This window comes from Macrotis lagotis, chromosome 8 (genome assembly GCF_037893015.1).
Source record: "Macrotis lagotis isolate mMagLag1 chromosome 8, bilby.v1.9.chrom.fasta, whole genome shotgun sequence".
NCBI classification, from domain to species: domain Eukaryota; kingdom Metazoa; phylum Chordata; class Mammalia; order Peramelemorphia; family Peramelidae; genus Macrotis; species Macrotis lagotis.
Window position 1 is genome coordinate 53,943,390 of NC_133665.1, and position 20,684 is coordinate 53,964,073.

Sequence of the window (20,684 nt, forward strand, 5' to 3'; positions counted from 1 at the left end):
GAGAGAGAGAGAGAGAGAGAGAGAGAGAGAGAGAGAGAGAGAATGACTTGACCAAGATCACCTAACCAGCAGGTGTTGACTGAGTGGGTAAGAGAAGAGTGGTGCTCTGGATGTTCTAAAGCAGAATCAGTATCTGGACAGCCTACCCCAGTGATGTGACCCCTCTTTGAAGGAGGTCATTGAGGGCATTCTGCTGCCCTGCTGTAAGCTGGGAGCAGCGCTTCAGGTTTTCCAGGATGTCAGGGTCTGACTCTAGGATGACAGCTGGCTCCATGTCACAGACCAAGCCACCCAAGGAGCTCAAATCTTCTTTGCTCAGATTGGTACCAGGATTTCCCTGCAAAATTAAAAAGAAATAAAAAATAAAGCAGTGAATCATCAGCAGTTAGAGCTAGAAGGAGCCTTTCCTCTTGTTGTCAGTCAGCATAACGGAGATAGATAAAACATCATATATGGGGAACATCAATGAGGCTAATTCAGCTGGAACATATATACAAAAGGATATAACGTATAATCATCCTGGAAAGATAGGCTGGAGGCAGACTTTGAAGGGTCTGAAATATCAAATAGAGGCATTTAAATATTATGCTAAGGGCAATGGGGAGCCCCTGAAGTTTCTTGAGCAGAGGGATACATATATTTTACATTTTCTGCTCTAATATTATCAATGACACATTTCTTCTCTGAGCCCCAGGTTCTTTCTCTATTAAATATGAAAGTTGAACAAGATGACTTCCTAAGTCCTTTCCAGCTCTGAAATTCCACAAATATAACAATCAAGATGGTGATATTCAGTGACTAAGTCAGAGCTAGAATTCAGATTCCTTGACACCTGCCCCGGGATTCTTTATGATTTTTCCACTAGGACTCTTCTTTCTTTTCTAGGACCACGTAATTTTCTCCCAGAGATAGCTCCTATTTCCCTTCCCACCTTTGGTGTCTTCCTGGATATAAAAGGGAAAATGTTTGTACCAGACAAGTCAGGGACATGTTCAGTAGCTCCTTCTTCTGAGCTGACAGTCCAGACAGAAGATCAAGGTTCCCCTGGGAAGCCCTGCTGATGAATGTCCGGCACTTGGCTTTATCCACTTGTCTCAGGCTGTCAGAAATGCAAATCATTGTGAGTGGTCACTGAAGTCTAAAGCTTTCCCCTTCTTCCCCTCTCCCCTATCCATCCCATAGAGGAGAATATGAACTTTGAGGGAGGTTTTATCTTAGGGAACAGAGGAAGAGCTTCAGTGATAGAGAGTTTATGGCAAAGATTGCTTAGGTATCACACCCAACCATGAAAGACAGTGAGCTCTCCATTACTGGAAGAGTTCTATCAGACTAGATTACTAATTTCTCCTTCCAACCACAGAAATTTTTGATTTTGTAATTCTCTCCCTTTTCTGTTCCAAGTAGACACCAGAGAGAGGCAAGTTTAAATGTGTAATCTAAAGAAATGGGAGAATTTCAAACAGTGTTATGGGTAGATAAGGGATAGTTGGTAGGAGGAAGTCTGGGAAGTGTTTCATTTTGACCTCCTTACACTTCATCCATCCATGGGTTATTTGGGAAAGTTCCCATTTGGTGCAATGGATAGATTGTTAAACTTAATTTGAGTCAGGAAGACCAGAATTCAAATCCTACCTCAGACCTTGTGTGACCCTGGACTACTCACTAACCTCTGACTCAGTTTCCCCACATGTAAAATAGGTGTAATGATAACCCTGACATCACAGGGGTTCCTAGGTGGAACAAGTGGGATCATATTTATAAAAGGCTTTGTAGACCATAAAACATTATATAAATACTATTTTGTTATTATTATTATTATTATTATTACCATCATCAATATTAATCCTGTCCAAGAATACTCACTCATAGAAGAGCAGCAGGTCTGGTGGGTAGTCAGCAAAGTCATTTGTCAAGTTATGGAGAGCCAGGAGGTTTGCCATACAACTCAGCTAGAAGAGAGAAACAGGCAGTGAGCTGAGGGGAGAGGCATAGCCATTCCGTATCCATCATTCACACATCCCAACTCTATCCTGTTCATATAAACAGGAACACCAGACCAGGAGTTCAGGAGGTCTAGCCTCAGGTCTCCCTCTAAGTAGTCAGACAAGTCATTTCCCCTCTCATCTGCCTTTGGATGGTCACAATGGGTGGGATCTTGGGGTCAGAGTTAAGGGAGAAAAAAAAGCAGGCCTGCTTTGACAGGCCAGGCCTAAGAGAGAAGTATCTATTTAGTGGACAGACTTTATCTGGAGTTTCCTCCAGTCTTCATTCTTCTGGGAGATCAGGGATTCCCAACTGGGAACAGGAAAAGATTGGGCTGGGTGTCCCTGCGCCTGACCAGGAGGGGAAATGAGCCAGAAGAAACAGCCTTTTTTCCAGCACTTAGCAGCCAAAGGCCCCCTGGAAAGAAAACTTGGCCCAGCCTGGTGCCCAGGGATCTGGCCTCATAGGATCTTAGCTTGAATACTATGTTGAACTAGAAACCTGAGCATATGACTCGGCGCACCTGTACCTGAGGTACATATTACCTAGCCATATCATTACCTGAATACATTGCATAACACAGCTGAGCTCATTCCCTGGCAGAGCCCATAACATCTGGCACAACCCCGTTTGGCATACAACTTTATCTGAACTCATTATCCATCTCAGGTAGGCACATGCCACCTAAGATCACACAGAATCGGCACACTATTATCCATCCAAATCTTTATCTCAAGTCAGCATCTGGTATGCCTTTACTACAAACATATTACTTGGCATAGATCTAACTAAGACTACAATTAGTACTTTATTAAACCTTCACCTAAATATATTACCTGGAGGGAGCCAGTAGTAAAGTGGATGGAGCCTGGGGTCAGGAAGACTCCATCTTCCCTAGTTCAAATCCAACCTCAAACACTTATTAACTTTACCCTGTTTGCCTCAGCTTTCTCATCTGTCAAATGAGTTGGAGAAGGAAATGACAAACCACTCTAGGATCTCTGCTGGGAAAACCCCAAATGGGGTCACAAAGAATTAGACGTGACTGAAAACAAGATAACAACAGTAACAACACCAAATACATGACCTGGCTCACCTCTCCTTGTCCATATTGTTGTTATCTGGTCATGTCTTTACCTTGAATATGTTACCTGGGACATATTTACCCGAGCAAGTCTGACCCTGTCATTTGTGGCTCAGAATTTAAGTGGCTCCCTGTTCTTCCCTGTAAGCTAAAATATAAACTTCTTCATTTGGCATTTAAAGCTCTTTGCAGTCTGGCTCTGTCTAGCTTTCCAAACTGATTATACATCTCTCCCTCTGCAATCCTAACTGACAGTCCAGTTCACGTAGTCAGTGTTCTGTGTATGGGACATTCCATCTTTCCTCTCCCTCCTTTGCAGGGACTGACCCACACCCCATACCTAGAAGGCTCTCCCTCCTTGCCTCCTGTTGCAGATCTGCTCAAATATCACATCCTTCAAGGGGCCTCTCCTCATTTCTCAAGCCATTAATATCCTGTCCAGATTGCTGTGTGTTTATGTTGATTTATTGACTGAACACACATTCCCCAGAACACTAATACCTGGGTACATAATTTCTGAAAAGAGTATCTGAAAAGAGTATCATACATGGCTACAATATTACTTCAGCAAACCTTTACCTGAACTCATATTATGTGACACACCTTTACTTGAACATTCTTTGCCTAGCACAACTTAACCTGGGCAGGTGTTCCATTCATTCTGTCCGAGGATCTGTGATTAACAAGCCAGTCACTGATAATTACATCTGTTCACAACAAATAAGGAGGCCATGGCTTAGTCCAAAGGTCTCCTGAATCAAAAAACAAATGGTTTTCTCATCCTGTGATCCTCAGACACAATATGCCCTTCCAGCTGTGGTAGGATGTTGAATCCCCCAAAACTCTCATTTCCTTGAGCACTGTGGGTACAATGAGGGATTCTGAACAGCAAGAATTCAATTTGACAAGAACTCAGCAAGGATATTTCCTATGTCCAAGGTACAGAGAAGAAAAAAAAAAGGAGGGGAAAACAACTCTTCATAGAATGAATCCAAATAAACTTGGGGGTAGTTGAGCACCAAGAGCAAAGTTGTTTTGTCACAAATAGATTGTATACAAGTTTTTAAAATGAACAGAGTATAGGTTAAACATGTACAAATATTAACTCATCCATTAAGATGGCACTGCCTACCTGTCTGGCATTTAGGATGGCCTTCTGCTTCTGCACTTCCTTAACAAGATTAGAAAATTGAGTCTGAGATAGCTGACTGGCTGCTTGGCACTGGAAACCTTGTAAGATGGAGGCAGAAAGGCTAAGACAAGAAACACAGTTAGCGGTAATTGGGATCATGAAGGCCAAAGAGGGGAAGGTTTGAGGGTGAATTCACACACAGTAAAAATAAGGGCAATTCTACAGACCAACTGCTGTTTTTTTTTCACAATTCACCTATTGGCAAAATAAGAAGAAAGGATTTGGAGAAACAGGTTAGACAAAAGAACAATTTCTTGGGAAGTAAAGGATGAGATATATGAATTGGGGGTTGCTCTGGAGATTCTTTCTTTAAAGATCATGGAAAACCAGGCTCACAATATTGAAGAAATGTTAATACTAATATTATACACTATAATTTAGGCCCAAGTCATTGAATATTAATTTATATCCAAAGCATTTCTAGCTTACAGAAAGTCCAAATTGGTACAGCTCCCCATGCCCAAATTAACATTGATAGGGAATGGAAATGAAAATGGAAAAGATCATAATAGATTAAAATTTAGCTTAGGGCTAACAACCTAGAATACCGACTACTTGGGTGTTATTTCTCCTTCAAAGAATTCCTTCCTGTGATCTATTCATGAACCTTAAATTTCTAAAGTAAAGATACCATCCCTGGATAAGTAAAGACACCATGCACTCCTGAGGATGGGGAGGCAATCATCATATCTAAATTTGGTTTCCTTTATTTTTAAATATTTTCTTTTTTTCTGATTATATGTAAAAAATTTTAACACATTTAAAAAAATTTTTGAGTTTCAAATTTCTTCCTTCTTTCCTGACCCTCTCTCTTCATTGAGGAGGTAATTAATTTGATATGGATTATAAATATATAGTCATGCAAAACGTTTACAAATAAGCCATGTTATGAAAGAAAACTTAAGACCGAAACTTTGTTCTTTCCACTTTCAAGAGGGAAATATCTGGAAAGGAGAAATGTGTCTGGAGAAATAATACTTAATAATATTTTTAGAGAAATAATATTTTTATTAACTAATTAATTTTTAGAGAATTTCTCAGTATTTCTAGAGAGACTAAATTTTTAGCATGCTTATATAATAGTATTACAGATTTAGAACTGGAAAGAATCTTCGAGACCATCTAGTACAATTCTCTTCATTTTATAATCAAGGAAATGAAGACCCAGACAGAATGATTTAAATTAAATGGTTTGGGGGCAGCTAGGTGGTGCAGTGGATAGAGCACTGGCCTTGGAGTCAGGAGTACCTGAGTTCAAATCCAGCCTCAGACACTTAATAATTACCTAGCCGTGTGGCCTTGGGTAAGCCACTTAACCCCATTGCCTTGCAAAATCTAAAAAATAAAAAATAAAATAAATTAAATGGTTTGTCCAAGGTTAGAGAGTGATAGTGAGAGAGCCAGAATCAGAATGTGGGTCATCTGACTCCCATCTACTCTAGGACTCTTTCCATTATGCCTTGCTGTCAAATGACTTGTTAAATTGAAAATCAGAGGTCAGAAAAGACATTTTCTAAAAGATAAGTGGTCAAAATATGAGAAAATATAGTTGTTAAAAGAACTGCAAATCATTAACAACCATGTGAAAGTATGTTCCAAATCTAATAAGAGAAATGCAAATTAAAACATTTCTGAGGTTTTACTTCACATCCAGTAAATTGGTAAAGATGATAAAAGATGCGATTAACATATATTGGAGGAAATTGTGGAAAGACTGCCATACTAATACATTGGTTGTAGAGCTGGGAATTAGTACAACCATTCTGGAAAATGGTTTAGAATTATGCAAATAAGGTTACTGAAACGTCCATATCATTTGACTCAATCAGCCAGCATTGATAAAGCCGCTACTTTGGACTAGACACTGTATTAAGGGATAGACTCAGAGATTCTTTTGCTATTCTTATACCCCCAAGGAGGTTCTTCATAGCTACTCATAAATATCAAACTAATCACAGCTACATTTTTTGAGGTAGAAAAGAATTGGAAACAAAGTAGATGCCAAACAACTGGAGAACAGTTAAATAAACTGTGGTACAGAAATATAATAGAATATTACTATGTTGTCAGAAATAATGACTAATAATGACTACAGAGAAGCAAGAAAATCCTTACACGAACTGATCGCAGATTGAAGAAAAGTCAAGAAAACAATATGGGTGATGACCACAACAATGTAAATGGAAAGAATAGCCATCCCAAAGCAATAAAAAATGAATGTTACAAAATCACAGAGAACAAAAATAGAAGAGATATGAGAATAATAATAGCTATCACTTTTATTGGCCAGGAACTCTGCTAAGCACTTTACAATTATTATTTCATTTAATCCTCATTTCAACCCTAAGAAGTAGGTACTGTTATTATTCTCAATTTATAGATGAGGAAACTGAGACAGACAGGGATTAGGTGGCTTTCTCAAATTCAATTTTGCTAATTGTTTTCTTCTTTTCTTAAAAAAATTTTCTTAAAAAATATTATAAGGGTTGATTCTTTGAGAAGGTGAAATTTAGATGATATAAAAACCAAAGATATCACTAAAATTTTATTTTTAAAAATAGCTAGATGGTTAGACCATTCATGGTCAGCCACACTACCCAAAATGTAGCTGGAAGTAGAGTCTGACCCTGGAACAGAATTTCAGTTACTTAAGAAGAGGTAAAATTAAAGACAGAAACAAACCAACCAACCAAATCTTACTAGCACCAAAATCAACACAAATTTAGAGATACCCCAAAAGAAGAAAACTGTAACAACCTCAAGTAGATACTCAAAGGAAATTTACTTTCCATACGGAATACATGAATACCAAATGAAATAAAGAGATTAAAAAATGAGATAAAATTATAGGAGGAAAGAATTAGGAAAAAAATTAGTTCTAAAGAGAAAGTGGGGGGCAGCTAGGTGGCACAGTAGATAAAGCACCAGCCCTGGAGTCAGGAGTACCTGGGTTCAAATCCGGTCTCAGACACTTAATAATTACCTAGCTGTGTGGCCTTGGGCAAGCCACTTAACCCCACTTGCCTTGCAAAAAAAAAATAAATAAATAAAAAAATAAAAAAATCAAGAGAAAGTGGCAAGTTTTACCCAAGAAATGAACTCCTTGAAAATTTGAATAGAGTAAGCATAAATCTAATTTTCCATGAGGCAACAATAAATATTAGGGAAAAATTTAAAAGATTGAAAAAAATAGAATAAAATATAATTTTTGTCTGATTTTTTAAAAAATTGATCTGAGAAACCAGAACAAGTGAGAAAATTTAAGAATCAGTGGACACTCTGAATATGTGTGTGTGTGTGTATAGAGATAAACACACATATTATATATGTAAAAGGATGAACACTATATTTAAAGAAATCATAAATGAAAACTGTACAAATCTATTAGAATTATATAATATGGCAAAGACAGAATTCACTGATCACCTCCTAAAAAGGAATCCTAAAAGGAAAACTTTCAGGAATGTCATAGCCAAAAATCTTGAATGCCCATGTCAAAGAAAAAAATATAAAATGCCTTGAAAAAAGAATTAGCATAAGTGCCACAAACTAAAGTTAGGCTTGCACAAGACCTTGAAGCACCCACTGTAAACATGAAGAGATTTGAAAATACAATATTGCAAAAGGAAAAATATGTAGGCTCATAATCAAGAATAACTAACTTACTCTGAGAAGCTGAGCTGCATTTTCCTATAAGGGAAAATGTCTGAGGTCACATTTGAACTCAGGTCTTCCTGACTCTAAATCCAAAGCTCTACCTATTGCACCACAATGATACCTTTAAACATATAAGTCACAACTTATACCTGCTTAAATCATGGTATCTTCATGCATGCCATCCCATAGAAAGACCATGAATTAAATTTAACCTGCTGAGTTGATAACTTCCCAATGCAGCACATGAATTGACCACTAGTTGTCCTTCATTCTAGATACCAGACTAGATCGATCCATTTTTCTTTTCCAGTTGTATTTGTTTGTGGGCATTTTTCATTTCATGACCACTTTGTAACTTCTGGTTTATATTGTAATGTGACCTGTGCACACCCACTATATGCTTCTCATTGCCGTTGAAACCTTACCCACAATTTGCCGTCATACAACATCACCAGAAAAAAATTTTAGTTATTGTTAGGATATTGGTAATGAATTTTTATTTCAAAGGAAAGGTTGTGGTCATTATAATCACTTTAAAATAGCACAAAAGATAGTCTATCCTCTCTGTTTCTCCTTTTCAATTCTAGAGTCAGTTCATTATTCATTTGAAATGTCTGCCCAAGATGGATCCATAAGCTCTATGGGTTGTTCATCTGACTGCAAATTACAGCCTAAACAACAGGTATTTTTCATTCTCTTTGTTTTTCCTATGAATAGTAAGGCTTAACTCTTTTGAATAGACATGGGAGCTTATTTCGAAGGCTCTGTCATGTTCTAGAACATGATGCCTATGGCATAATATTATCCAAAGTTGGCAGGGGGAGGAGAAACTGATGGACCTCATTCCTTTAGGAGATTCATCTGGGATTTGAATTCTGTGCTGAATCTCTACCAGTGTTATGGTCCACAACACTTCTGCAGCCTGAATTAAATTGAAATGTGATTGGGAAATATATAAAAAATAAATTAAAAATAGAACATAGATATCATTAATATGTGGTTTTCTAAGTCTGTAAGTGACCCACAGGGACCCTTAAAGTACAGTTTAGCGGCCCTAGTTTCAATTTGAGTTTAACATGACTGAACTGGAGAATATTTTTATTGAGCATAATCTGTCTCTGTCAAGAAATCTCATATAATTTTGAAATATATACATAGGAGGCACTTTGTTGGGAAGTATTTAAGAGACTACTTTGTCTCACCTAACTGAATTCTTTTTTTCTGGTCAACAAAGCTCAGATGGATCTATGTTTTCTATACCTTTCAGTCCCTCATGTGATGGTAAAGGTGTGATCTACAGTGGAACATATTTACAAACATCTGCCTATCATCTAATGCTGGACATCCTTGATGTATACATGGATTATTCTTGTAAAAAAAATTACAAAATGAGAAAGCAAGCAGCTGATTTGCTAACTGCTGAAGTCCTTTCAGCTACCTTTTTTTTAATAATAATAAAGTCTGAAGGATTTTTTTTCCTCATGCCTTTGGTCTCATCCCATGTTGGGCATCAGTCCCTCAACATCCTTAAAATTGCAATTCTTCCAGCATGGATCTTGCCGTATAACCTCTAGTTGCTTTTTTTTTTTTTTTTTAGGTTTTTGCAAGGCAAATGGGGTTAAGTGGCTTGCCCAAGGCCACACAGCTACGTAATTAGTAAGTGTCTGAGACTGTATTTGAAACCAGGTACTCCTGACTCCAGGGCCAGTGCTTTATCCACTGTGCCACCTAGCCGCCCCTTTTTGTTTGCATTTTTTTTTTTAGTTTTTTCTTTTTGCAAGGCAATGGGGTTAAGTGGCTTGCCCAAGGCCATACAGCTAGGTAATTATTAAGTGTCTGAGGCTGGATTTGAACTCAGGTACTCCTGACTCCAGGCCGGTGCTCTATCCACTGCACCAGCTAGCTGCCCCCACTTCTAGTTGCTTTTTCATCTTGTTTTCTTTAATGTATAACCTTATTCTTGTATAGCAAATCCAAGATTATGATGTTAAGAGTCTAAATTGTGGTGGTTCCTCCTTTATGATGAAATGGATTTGTTATAAACACCTTTGCCTAGTCCTCCATTTTTGTCTGTTGTTCTTCCAGTTAATTCTTAAATGCTCTTGGGATGACTTTGCTTAATTGGATCTCTTACCAAAATTTGTTTTTCTCTCCACTGTTTCTACCTGTTGAGGCAATACTGCTCATAATCATCTACTCTACTTCTCTGTAAGATTTCACAAAAGAGTTAATCTTCTACATTTGTTTTGCTCTGGTCTTCCATATTGGTCAGCTTGGCATAGAGATCAAGTATTTGCTGATTATGATGGTTTAACATGTACACAAAGTTATTGTAATTGTTTTCAGAGACATTTCTGCCATCCATTTTGGTATCAATAACTTTATCAGTATGAAATTTTTATTGCACATCATATCAGTTTTTTATGTTTATTCTTTCTTCTAGTTTTGTAATAATTCTTATGTTTAACAAGTTGATAGGTTGAATATATACATAGCTGACTCAGGAATGACTCCCAAATCAACAACTAGTTCATTCCTTTTTGTTAAAATATAATCAATTTCATTTTTTTGCAATATTAGAGCTTGACATGTCCAGCACCTTCTAATTCTTTTTTTGCTGGGAGCATTAATGCTCTCTCTCTCTCTCTCTCTCTCTCTCTCTCTCTCTCTCTCTCTCTCTCTATATATATATATATATATATATATATATATATATATATATATATGTAAATGAAACTCTGAGTAGTTTACAAGTATTTGACCTTGCTGCTGAACCACATTTTCCAACATTTTTTGCTGTCCTCACTTATGTCCACTTTTGCATTGAAACTACTGAGTATCAAAGTATATGTTGATTTAAATTGTAGAGTATTATGAAACTACTCATTGATTTCCTCTACCTCTTTTTCTCCTGCAAGAGATGTTGAACAAGTTGCAGTTATTTTCATGTTGGTCTACTAACAATTATTTATCCTGAACACTGCAATATAAGATGACCAAATGAACCATGAAATATCTTTATGCACTTGTGTATATGATAGAAGTCAACTCTGCCAACCCCTTTATTTGCCTTTCTGAAAGGAATCTATGTACCAGCCTTTTCCATCCAATTGCAACTTCCCTTTTCTTATGAATTCATTTATAGTGAGAATGTCAAACTTGATACAATTAACTTCCTTCAATAGTGTGCTCACTTGTTGGTTACTGGACAAGGATTTCTCATGTAGAGTACCAGTAGCTCAGTTTATGTTTGTCGATGATCTAAAAACTATTATTATTATTATTTTATTTAGGTTTTTGCAAGGCAAACAGGGTTAAGTGGCTTGCCCAAGGCCACACAGTTAGTTAATTTTTAAGTGTCTGAGACCGGATTTGAACCCAGGTACTCCTGACTCCAGGGCCAGCCAGTGCTTTATCTACTGTGCCACCTAGCCACCCTAAAAACTATTATTCTCTGCTACTATTGTTATAGAAATGGAAGGAGACTGCACAGGACCAAAAACCATTTTGCCTTTGTCTTTGTTTTCTGGGTTGAAGTAGCCAAAGAATTCATTGCCAAGTGGTCATCCAACTGGTGATGAACCCATCCATACTCAACCCAGCTGGCCTATCCTCAGAAAACAGACACAATTGTTTCCAGAGCAGATTGGAGAGAATTTTCAGATTGTAAAAACTGTCAGGGTCTTTATTTCCCCAGAATAGACTTTGAGAACCCAAGATTATTCCCATACCACAATGAGCCATTGGAGGAAATGGGGATAATTAGCTTTTAGTCAATATTGACACTAGTATTTTAAAGAAGGAGAGGAAATTATTAGGTTGTGTCCTTAATACTAAGACAGACGAAAGGGAAAAGACATCTCTATCCACCTGGTGTCTACAACAATAAGACCTCAAGTCATATATGAAGTTGTCTAGGAGAAACTAGCCTATCACCTAACCCTATTTGTACTCAGGAACTGAGTTTTTGATACCCAGAATTGTCTTTTTATTTTGATCAAGGGTTCCCCAAGAAAGAGTTATTTATAACCATTCCTCTCAAAACCTTGTCCATTCCATCATGATGCTCACACACCCCCATTATTCCAATGGTCCAATAGAAAGAACTCTAGATTTGGAGTCAAAAGACCTGGGTTAAGTCCTGTCTTCATATCAGTTGTATGACCTTGGTCAAAACGTTTTCTCTTCTCAGTTCATTCCCCACCCTCACCCCTTAGGTCAATGAGTGAGATTGGATCAAATCACCTCTAAGATCCCTTCTAGCTCTGACTTTTTTGTGGTTTTTGATTTCCTGCCCATCTGGTGCAACTTTGTCTGAATTTGAATGAGCAAGTGTAGAATCCTTTGGGTTCCCCTTTTTTACTTTCCTCATTGGCCTGAAGTTCAGCCCCACCTATGGAACCAGATGGTCTGTCTCCTAAGGGACTATTTCTATCAAACTCACAAACAACTAATTGCTCCCCTGGGGCCTTTCCTTTCTCTTCCTCTCCCTGGGTTGCTGACGTCTATATCTCTTTCATTGAATCAGCCAAAGAAAAATACCAATTTCATCCTTATCAACGAGAATCTGGAATGCACCCAGTGATGCCCTATGCTAGTGGGGAGCATTGAGGCTTTTTTTAGTCTTGCTTGGCACTGCCTTCAGGGAACTCATCTTAACTTGAGAGCTTTATGCAGGTGAGTCTTGGTCCTTCTCTTGAGAACTTCCCACTTCTAAGGACCACATCCAACCCAGTTGACTCCTATTCTCAGGGAACCCCTGGCCCTGGTGAGTGTCAAGTTTCGACCGCAACAGGGGTACTCACCGGGCCACTTGGCTGCCCACGCTGGAGGCCAGCCCTTGCTGGAAGAAGCCCGAGGCCTGAGGAGAAGAGCAGTGTGCAGTCAGAGACACAAGAAGGACAAGGCCCCGGGACACTACGTAACCTGGAACGAAACCCAGACATGAAGAAAGACGGCACTTCCTTCCAAATAGTAGCTGCAGCTGCTCAGGACCCCTTGGAATATCCTCCTTAAGGTCAAGTGGGCCATTCCCCGCTATGCTCACCTCCCAAAGCTGTCTTATTTTGGGAATACTGCTTTGAATGGCCCCACTCAACCTGGTCGCTACATCTCCTCATTTTCCCAGGACATTTTATGGCTTCCAGTTATACTCTGAGTATGATTCTTTGTGTTAAGCTTTATATATATTTAGACATATATATATATGTATTTGTATATATATTTATATTCTGAGCAGGTTTCTTTGTGTCACTATATATATATATATATATATATATTTATATAATGGATTTATACTCTGAGCATGCTTCTTTGTATCAAACTTTAAATATATACAATATAAATATATATGTATATATATACATATATATATGAATGCATAACCATGTGGTTCAACATCAGACTTAAGGTAGGGACTCACCCTGTATCTTCTATTTCTCTTATCACCTATCCCTTTGTACAATGCAGGGGTTTTTATAAACAATAAAAATTCATTATGGGTTGTGGACTGAAAGAGCACCCGCTATTGGAACTATCTCTCCCATCTCACTCAAAGAACAAAGAAAAGGCTTGAGGAACTGTCTGTCAGAGAAAAACCAGAGAATCATCCCCATGATGAAATGTCAAGGAGATGCACTACCACCCCATCAAAGGGAAAGGTGAACTGGGAGAAAAATCAGTGAATGATCTCTTATGGAAAAGGTCAATGAACTGCTGGCCATGGAGAAGCACTATTGAATGTTATTCTGTGGAGAAATGACATTGAACTGTGTTGATGATGAAAGATAAGAGAACTGCTCTTAAGAAGGGTTGGTGATCTCAGATTGGCCAGTATGACCAGGAAGGATAATGATCATTGTTGGAAGGGATGTGGGAAATCTGGGATACTATTACACTGTTGGTGGAGCTGTGAACTCATCCAACCCTTCTGGAGAGCTATTTGGAACTATGCCCAAAGGGCAACAAAAATGTGCATACCCTTTGACCCAGCAATACCACTACTGGGTCTATACCCTGAAGAGATGAGAAAAAAGGGTAAAAACATTACTTGTACAAAAATATTTATAGCAGCCCTGTTTGTGGTGGCAAAGAATTGGAAATCCAGTGAATGTCCTTCAATTGGGGAAATGGCTTAGCAAACTGTAGTATATGTATGTCATGGAACATTATTGTTCTATTAGAAACCAGGAGGGATGGGATTTCAGGGAAACTTGGAGGGATCTGCATGAACTGATGCTGAGTGAGATGAGCAGAACCAGAAAAACACTGTATACCCTAACAGCAACATGGGAGTGATGTTCAACCTTGAAGGACTTGCTCATTCCATCAGTGCAACAATTGGGAACAATTTTGGGCTGTCTGCAAAGGAGAGTACCATCTGTATCCAGATAAGGAGCTGTGGAGTTTGAACAAAGTACAAGGACTATTCCCTTTAATTTAGAAAAAAAAAACAGATATCTTATTGTCTGATCTTGTTACCTCTGAGAATTCTGTTCTCTTTAAGGATATGATTTCTCATCACACCCAATTTGGATCCAGGTACAACATGGAAACAAAGTAAAGACTGACAGAGTGGGGTGGGGGTGGGGGGAGGGAAGCAAGATTGGGGGAAAATTGTAAAACTCAAATAATATCTTTAATAAAAATAAATTTAAAAAAATAAAAGAAACAAAAAAAAGAAGGGTTGGTGGATCCTCTTATGAAGAAAGTTCGTAAGGAAATGATTGCTTGGCCCTTCTCCATGAGGGATAGCTATGTAACTCTTATCCTTGGGAGACAGATAGTTATTATAGATAGTTCTTTTTTTAGAAAAGACTTCGTGATTCTTCCTTAAAGGAAAATTATCTAGCTTTGTTCCATGGGAGGCATAGTATTTATTGACCTTAGACCATGTGGATTATTCCCTGATACTTTTCCATTTAAGAGAGCCCCCCCCAAACCTTCTCCATGAGGAGAGCTCATTGACTCTCCTCTTTTTTGTTTCAGAGGTGGAAATTTATGAATAATTTTCAGGGAAGGAGTGTTCACTTAGTCTTTACTATGTGGATTACTCCTTGACCCTTCTCCATAAGGGGGATTCACCAACTCTCCATGATGGGTCTCCATGCCTCAGTACTCATAGAGGGCAGTCAATAACTATCTGTCCTCCATGAACAAGGACCAAGGAGCTGTCCTTCATGGAGACGGGTTTCAAGTCATCATCATGGTGGCCTGGATTTGGACACATGCTGGTTTGGAAGTCTGTGTATGAATCCTGATCCTGTTATTCATTACCTGTGTGGACCTTGGGCAAGTCTCTGGGTCTGAGAGTCCTCATCTTGTTCTAAAACTCTAAGTCTTATGATACTGCATCTCTGCTCTAGGAATCCTCCAGGAGGCCCTTTCCTTTCCTTTAGCCTTAGTAATGTTATTGCCACTCAGTTTGTGGAATAAAGCCAAGGCCAAGCCTCCTCTGAAGGCTTGTGCAAGCATTGACTCAGGCAGCACTGTGGCCGGGCCCCAGGCCCACATGACCTGCCATAGAAACTCCGCTGCGTCAGCCGGGAGCTGTCAACCTTTAGGGAGCTCCCTTATCTCGTTGGGGCCCCTCAGGGACCATTTAGTAAATCACTTCTTCAGCACTCCAGGGATCCCTGGAGACCCAGAGAATCTGCCTCAACAAGACCCAGGGCCAGGAGGAGAGAAGGAAAAGAATTGGAAAGAAAGCACTCCTGTTACCTTCTTCCTTTATGAACTCCTTATCCCCTGTCCCCCCACTCCATCTTCAAGAAGAGGGAAACCCCATCATGGGTCCACAGGGAACTTCACTCTCATTTTTATTGAAATATCACTGAGGGCATGGGAACATATAGGACATTCTAGGGAAGAAATGGGAACCAAAATCATATACAGGAATCCCAGGAGGAAAATTATTGACTTAGAAAATGTTTTCTCTGTTTTATTATCTTTTGATTTATTTTGTTAAAATTTCACAATTACATTTTCTTCCCTATGACTCTCAGAGTGATTAGGGCTGTGGTCCTTAGAGGACTCCTGGCACAGAGATGCCAAATCCTAGAACTTGGAGCCAGATTTCAGAGACCATGCAATCCATCTACCTCATCTTACAGAGGAGGAAACAAAAGCTCGATACAGGTTAAGTGTCAAGGTCACTGTGGGTTTTCATTCCCTCACTGGCCTATCCACCCTCCTCCCAAATTGACTGGATCAGAACCAGCCTTCCATTCATCATCCTGGTTCTACATCTGTGAGAAATGGATCCTACAGGAAGGGATCTGGGCTAAAAGACAAATCTGGAGTCATATACACACCATGAGCCTGGGGTCAGGAGCACTGGATTTAGGTCTGAGATCTGGGTGTCTTGAATCTTTGTGACCTTGGACAATTCACTGCTCCTCTCTCAAGCAGTTTACTACTCTATAAAGTAAGAATAAATGCTCTCCGACCAGGAAAGTTCTTCATAAACTTTAAATTAACATAGAAGTATGAGCTAGGGTTTTTCTGTTGCTATCATTTTTGTTTTGTTAGATCTTTATTGAGAGTTGACTTGGTTTAGCAGAGAAAGGGGAACAAAAGACTTGGACTCTAATCCCACCTCTTCCACCAACCCATCATGACATCAGACAAGACTCTTCCTATTCCTGTAGCTCATTTTCTTCCCTTGTAAAAAGGGAAGGAGTAGTCTAGAATGACAAGTGGGAAGAACACAGAGGCCTAGGTTCAAATCCAGTCTTTGAAGTTATCTACCAGTGGAGGCCCTGGATAAATCACTTAACCTCCCTAAATTGAATTTCCTCATCTATAAACCAAGTGGCCCCCAAGGTCTTATGATCTTATAATCTTTTAAGTTTCTTCCACCATTAATTCCTGTGACTTAATTCTGGCTGCTTCTTTATGCTCTCTCCATTCCCTACCTTGAACTGTTGGAAATATGGCTCCTTTTCCCAGTTGCCACTGGTGAACTTCCAGCCAAGTCCAAATTCTGCTTTTCTTCTCCTCAGTCACTTGAGACTGAGAAATTTGCCTCTTAATCTCAATGCCATCCCTCTTTTAAGGATTTCTTATTTGTCCTGAATCTGGTTTCCTATATGTATATTTGTTTGTATGTTGTTTCCCATATTAGATTGTAAGCAACTTGAGAACTAGGACTATCTTTTGCCTCTTTTTATATCCTCGGTACTAAGCCCATAGTTGTCATTTAATTTTAGTTTTTTTGTAAAGAACTTTACCAATGAAAAAAGATTCCTGTATCAGGAATCATGAAGCAGCCGCAGCTCTGCCATACCTTGCTGAGTGATTTTGGGCAAATCATTTCCCCTCTCTGGTCCTCAATTTCCCCATTTCTGAAATGAAGGACTGGGTAGTCCTTTCCAGTTCTGATTCAGTGATTGCATAATTGGATAATATTGAACAGTCCCTGACCCTCTAAAATTCTACAAGCTTCCTAAGAGAGCCAGAATCATTGAGTTCAAGAATCTAGGGATTTTACATTGAGATTAGATACATAGATTTTTATATTCTCTAGACCCATTCCCTTCTACCTAGATTCTGGGCCTTGTCCATAATGCCATGGTCACTCACCAGGTCTAGATTTCTCTCTGCAGGGGAAGGGCCCATAGCATCTCACAGACCAATATGTCCCAGTATATAAATACCCTAAGGTCAAGGTCTGTGTATGGGGCTTGGCTCCATAATACATAATCTGAAGATTTTGAGTTACCGACAAGTGCTATGAACAATCCCAACAAAAGAACTTGGCAGAGGAGGAATTCCATCAGACCCTTTCTTTTCTGTTCTCACCATGGATCTTCTTTACTTCCTTCCCTCTTCTCATCCCATAAGCCAGGCTTGTTCCTGACTTTGCCTTTGCTGAATCAGATCTCCCACTAGGGATGCCTTTCCTATACCTGACTTGATGATATAAACTCTAGCTATCCTTCAAGACTCAACTCGCTTCAGTTGCTACAGAAAGTCTCTGTAACACTTCCAACTCACAATGACCTATCTTATAACTCTCTTTTGCCCTTAGAATCCAAACTCCAGTGTTTAGCACTGAATTATTCTGACTGCCCTTGGGATATGAGTCCTGCCTCCCTTAGACTATGAGCTGCCCAAGGATAGGAGTTGAATCTATTTCTCTTCTGTGTCCCCCAGACAGTGAATTCCCTGAGAGCAGGGCCTAGGCCTGTTCCTCCTGTCTCCTCCAAACTAAGTATGATGAGGGAAAGACCTGGATCTGCTCCTTTTCTGCCTTCCCCAGACTCTGGACTTCCCAGGAAAAGAGTATGGACCTGTTTTTCTTCAGCTTCATTTCTACCAGTGCTAGGAAGTATTAAAGTGGTGTTGCTGAAGCAACTGCAGATGGGACTCAAAATTCAGTAATCTAGGAACTTTTCAGGGGTGAATTAATTAAATGTTTGACCCAATATAGCCCTCAATATGATGTTATAAATGTCCAATTGGTCCTTGATAGAAAAAAAGGTTCTCCACCTATGATTTAGACTATGAATTCTGAAAAGACAAGTTTTTGTTTTTCTTTATCTTTCTTTGTTTCATTTTCTTTGCCCTTTGTTTCTAAGTCTCCCCTAGACTATGACCTCTCTGAAAGCAGGGATTGGATCTGTTCTTCCTGTCTCTTCTCTCCCTCAGGTTCCAGGCTCCCAAAGTGCAAAGGGTTGTACTTTTATCCTTCCCTGTCTTTCTGACAGTGTACAACACTAAGCTTGGGTACCAAGTGAAGACTGAGCAATTGACCTATATATTTAGTGAAGATAGTGATGGAATGAATTGGTCACAATTATGACCTTTTCTGATAATGCCACTTCTACTCATCTTGGTTGGACAGGAAAGCACAGCCAATGCCCAAGCTTTGGTGGGAGGATTCAGGCTAGGTTAGACCAGCAATAGCCTGATTTTAGAGACCAAAGGACAGAAGTGATGAGTATCATGCCTATTTCTGTTCCTCTATAAAATAACCACAGAAGAGGGACAGAGTGCCTAGAAGGATTGGCACTTTGGGAGAAGGGACATCTTCGGGAGAGGGATTATCTGGAAAGTGATCCCACTTTCCTTAGAGAAGAGATAGACTAGGAGAAAGGATAACCTGAAAGAAGCAATGGATTGTAGGATTCCTCCCCCTGGGAAGGGGGATTACTTAGAAGGAGGGATAGTTTGAGAACCAGAACAATGTGGGAAGAGGAATAATTTGGAAGAAAGGGAAATGGGCACATTAGGAAGAGGGATATATTTAGAGGAAGGATAACCAGAGAGAAAGAACACTAAGGGATATCCTGGGAAGAGGTTAAAAACTGGAAGAAGGAATAATTTGGGAAAAAAGAACCAGGATGAGGGGGACAATCTGGGAGAAGAGATGCCCTAATGGGAAACATGCTAGAAGAAATCAAATGGTCCATTCTAACTCTATTTTGAATTTTCCCCTCTGAAGTCATTGGCTTCTCTGGGATCTGAAATGAGCTTGGACTTGTCCCTGGTTTATTTACTCTCTCATCATCTTCATTTTCTTCATCATCATCATCATCATCATCATCATTACTACTATCCAAGGTACTACAGGTATTGATCTCTACAGTTTCTGCCTTCAGAGAGTTGAGGTACCCATTGCATGACCCATAGCACTACCACCATCATCCCACCATCTGTCCCAGTAAAGAAAAGTTATGGCCTTATAGAAATCAAAGAAGCAGATAATCCAAAATTCATGCCCTATACTTCATGACTAGTACGGACAAGAGAAAAGAACTACTTCTCTAGCTCTAAGCCCATTCCTTTGGGAAAATAGGAGTTCTAGGTAAGATAGGGGAGGGGGAAATGGGGGACAAGGTAGTTTGAGGATCAAGCTATGGCCTACCACCATAGGATTTTCTTTTTAATCCCTTTAATATAAGCATCCAGACCTCACCTGTTCTGGTTCCCATGGTTGATCACTGATGGTTGAGAAATTGGCTATAGTGAGATTGTCCCACAGCAGGTAGGAGCTGGGGATCTGGGTCACCAGTTCTGGGGGCACAATCTCCACGATTTTGGTGACAGGCAACGGTTGAAGGACAATCTAGGAGGCAGAAGGAGGTAGATATAGTTGCTATGAATGTTTCCTGTCACCCTGACACTGCTGTCATCTTGCAACTCCAATGACCTTGTCTCTACCCATTGTGGCTTCTCTGAGAACTCACCGCCCATTCCCTCCATGGCATTATCCTTCCCCAATGGGATGTGTGAAGCACAGAGGATGATGGACTTGTCTACGGTCATACAGTAAGTCAGATGTCAGAGTCAGGACTTGAACCTGAGTCTCCTGACTCCCTTTCCCTTAGCACTTTCTGTATTCACTAATCTCCTCAATGTCTCTGGGGAGGAAAAATGTCCCATAAACAAATACCTTGGTTTCAGGAAAAAGGATTAGGCAGGGAGTGACAAGTAGGCTGAGAACAAACATCTTTCTCAATAACCAATTAAATCTTGTGGACCTCAAGAATATAATTTGTTCCTAGTCATCTAATCAGTTGATTAAGGTAATATGAAAAAATAAGCAAAGGTAATAAGGAAAATAGTAACTAATGAAGGCAGGATTCCTGGAAGAAGCAGGACTTGAACTAGTCACTGAAAATAGAATCTACTGTAAGGAGTTTTGGAATAGAAAGCAGAAAATTCAGGCTGTGTTAAAACCATTCCCGATTTACTATGTAATTTAGGATTAACTATTTTCCCTTTTCAGGGTAAAACAAGGAGACTGGCAGGATAATATTTTTA

At 39.4% G+C, this 20,684-nt stretch overlaps 1 protein-coding gene across 3 annotated transcripts in view; it reads right to left on the bottom strand.

The window, feature by feature from the left end:
- The window catches only part of LOC141495591 (uncharacterized), an 81,653-nt gene that overhangs the window by 20,238 nt on the left and 40,731 nt on the right, over positions 1 to 20,684 (bottom strand). For all 3 annotated transcript variants that reach the window (XM_074197102.1, XM_074197100.1, XM_074197099.1), the window contains exons 18-23: positions 19,837 to 19,986; positions 12,722 to 12,777; positions 4,200 to 4,320; positions 1,864 to 1,949; positions 973 to 1,099; positions 147 to 337 (exon numbers count right to left, since the gene is read on the bottom strand). In XM_074197102.1, the coding sequence (XP_074053203.1) occupies positions 147 to 337; positions 973 to 1,099; positions 1,864 to 1,949; positions 4,200 to 4,320; positions 12,722 to 12,777; positions 19,837 to 19,986 (731 nt within the window). The remainder of the gene's footprint in view (positions 1 to 146; positions 338 to 972; positions 1,100 to 1,863; positions 1,950 to 4,199; positions 4,321 to 12,721; positions 12,778 to 19,836; positions 19,987 to 20,684) is intronic.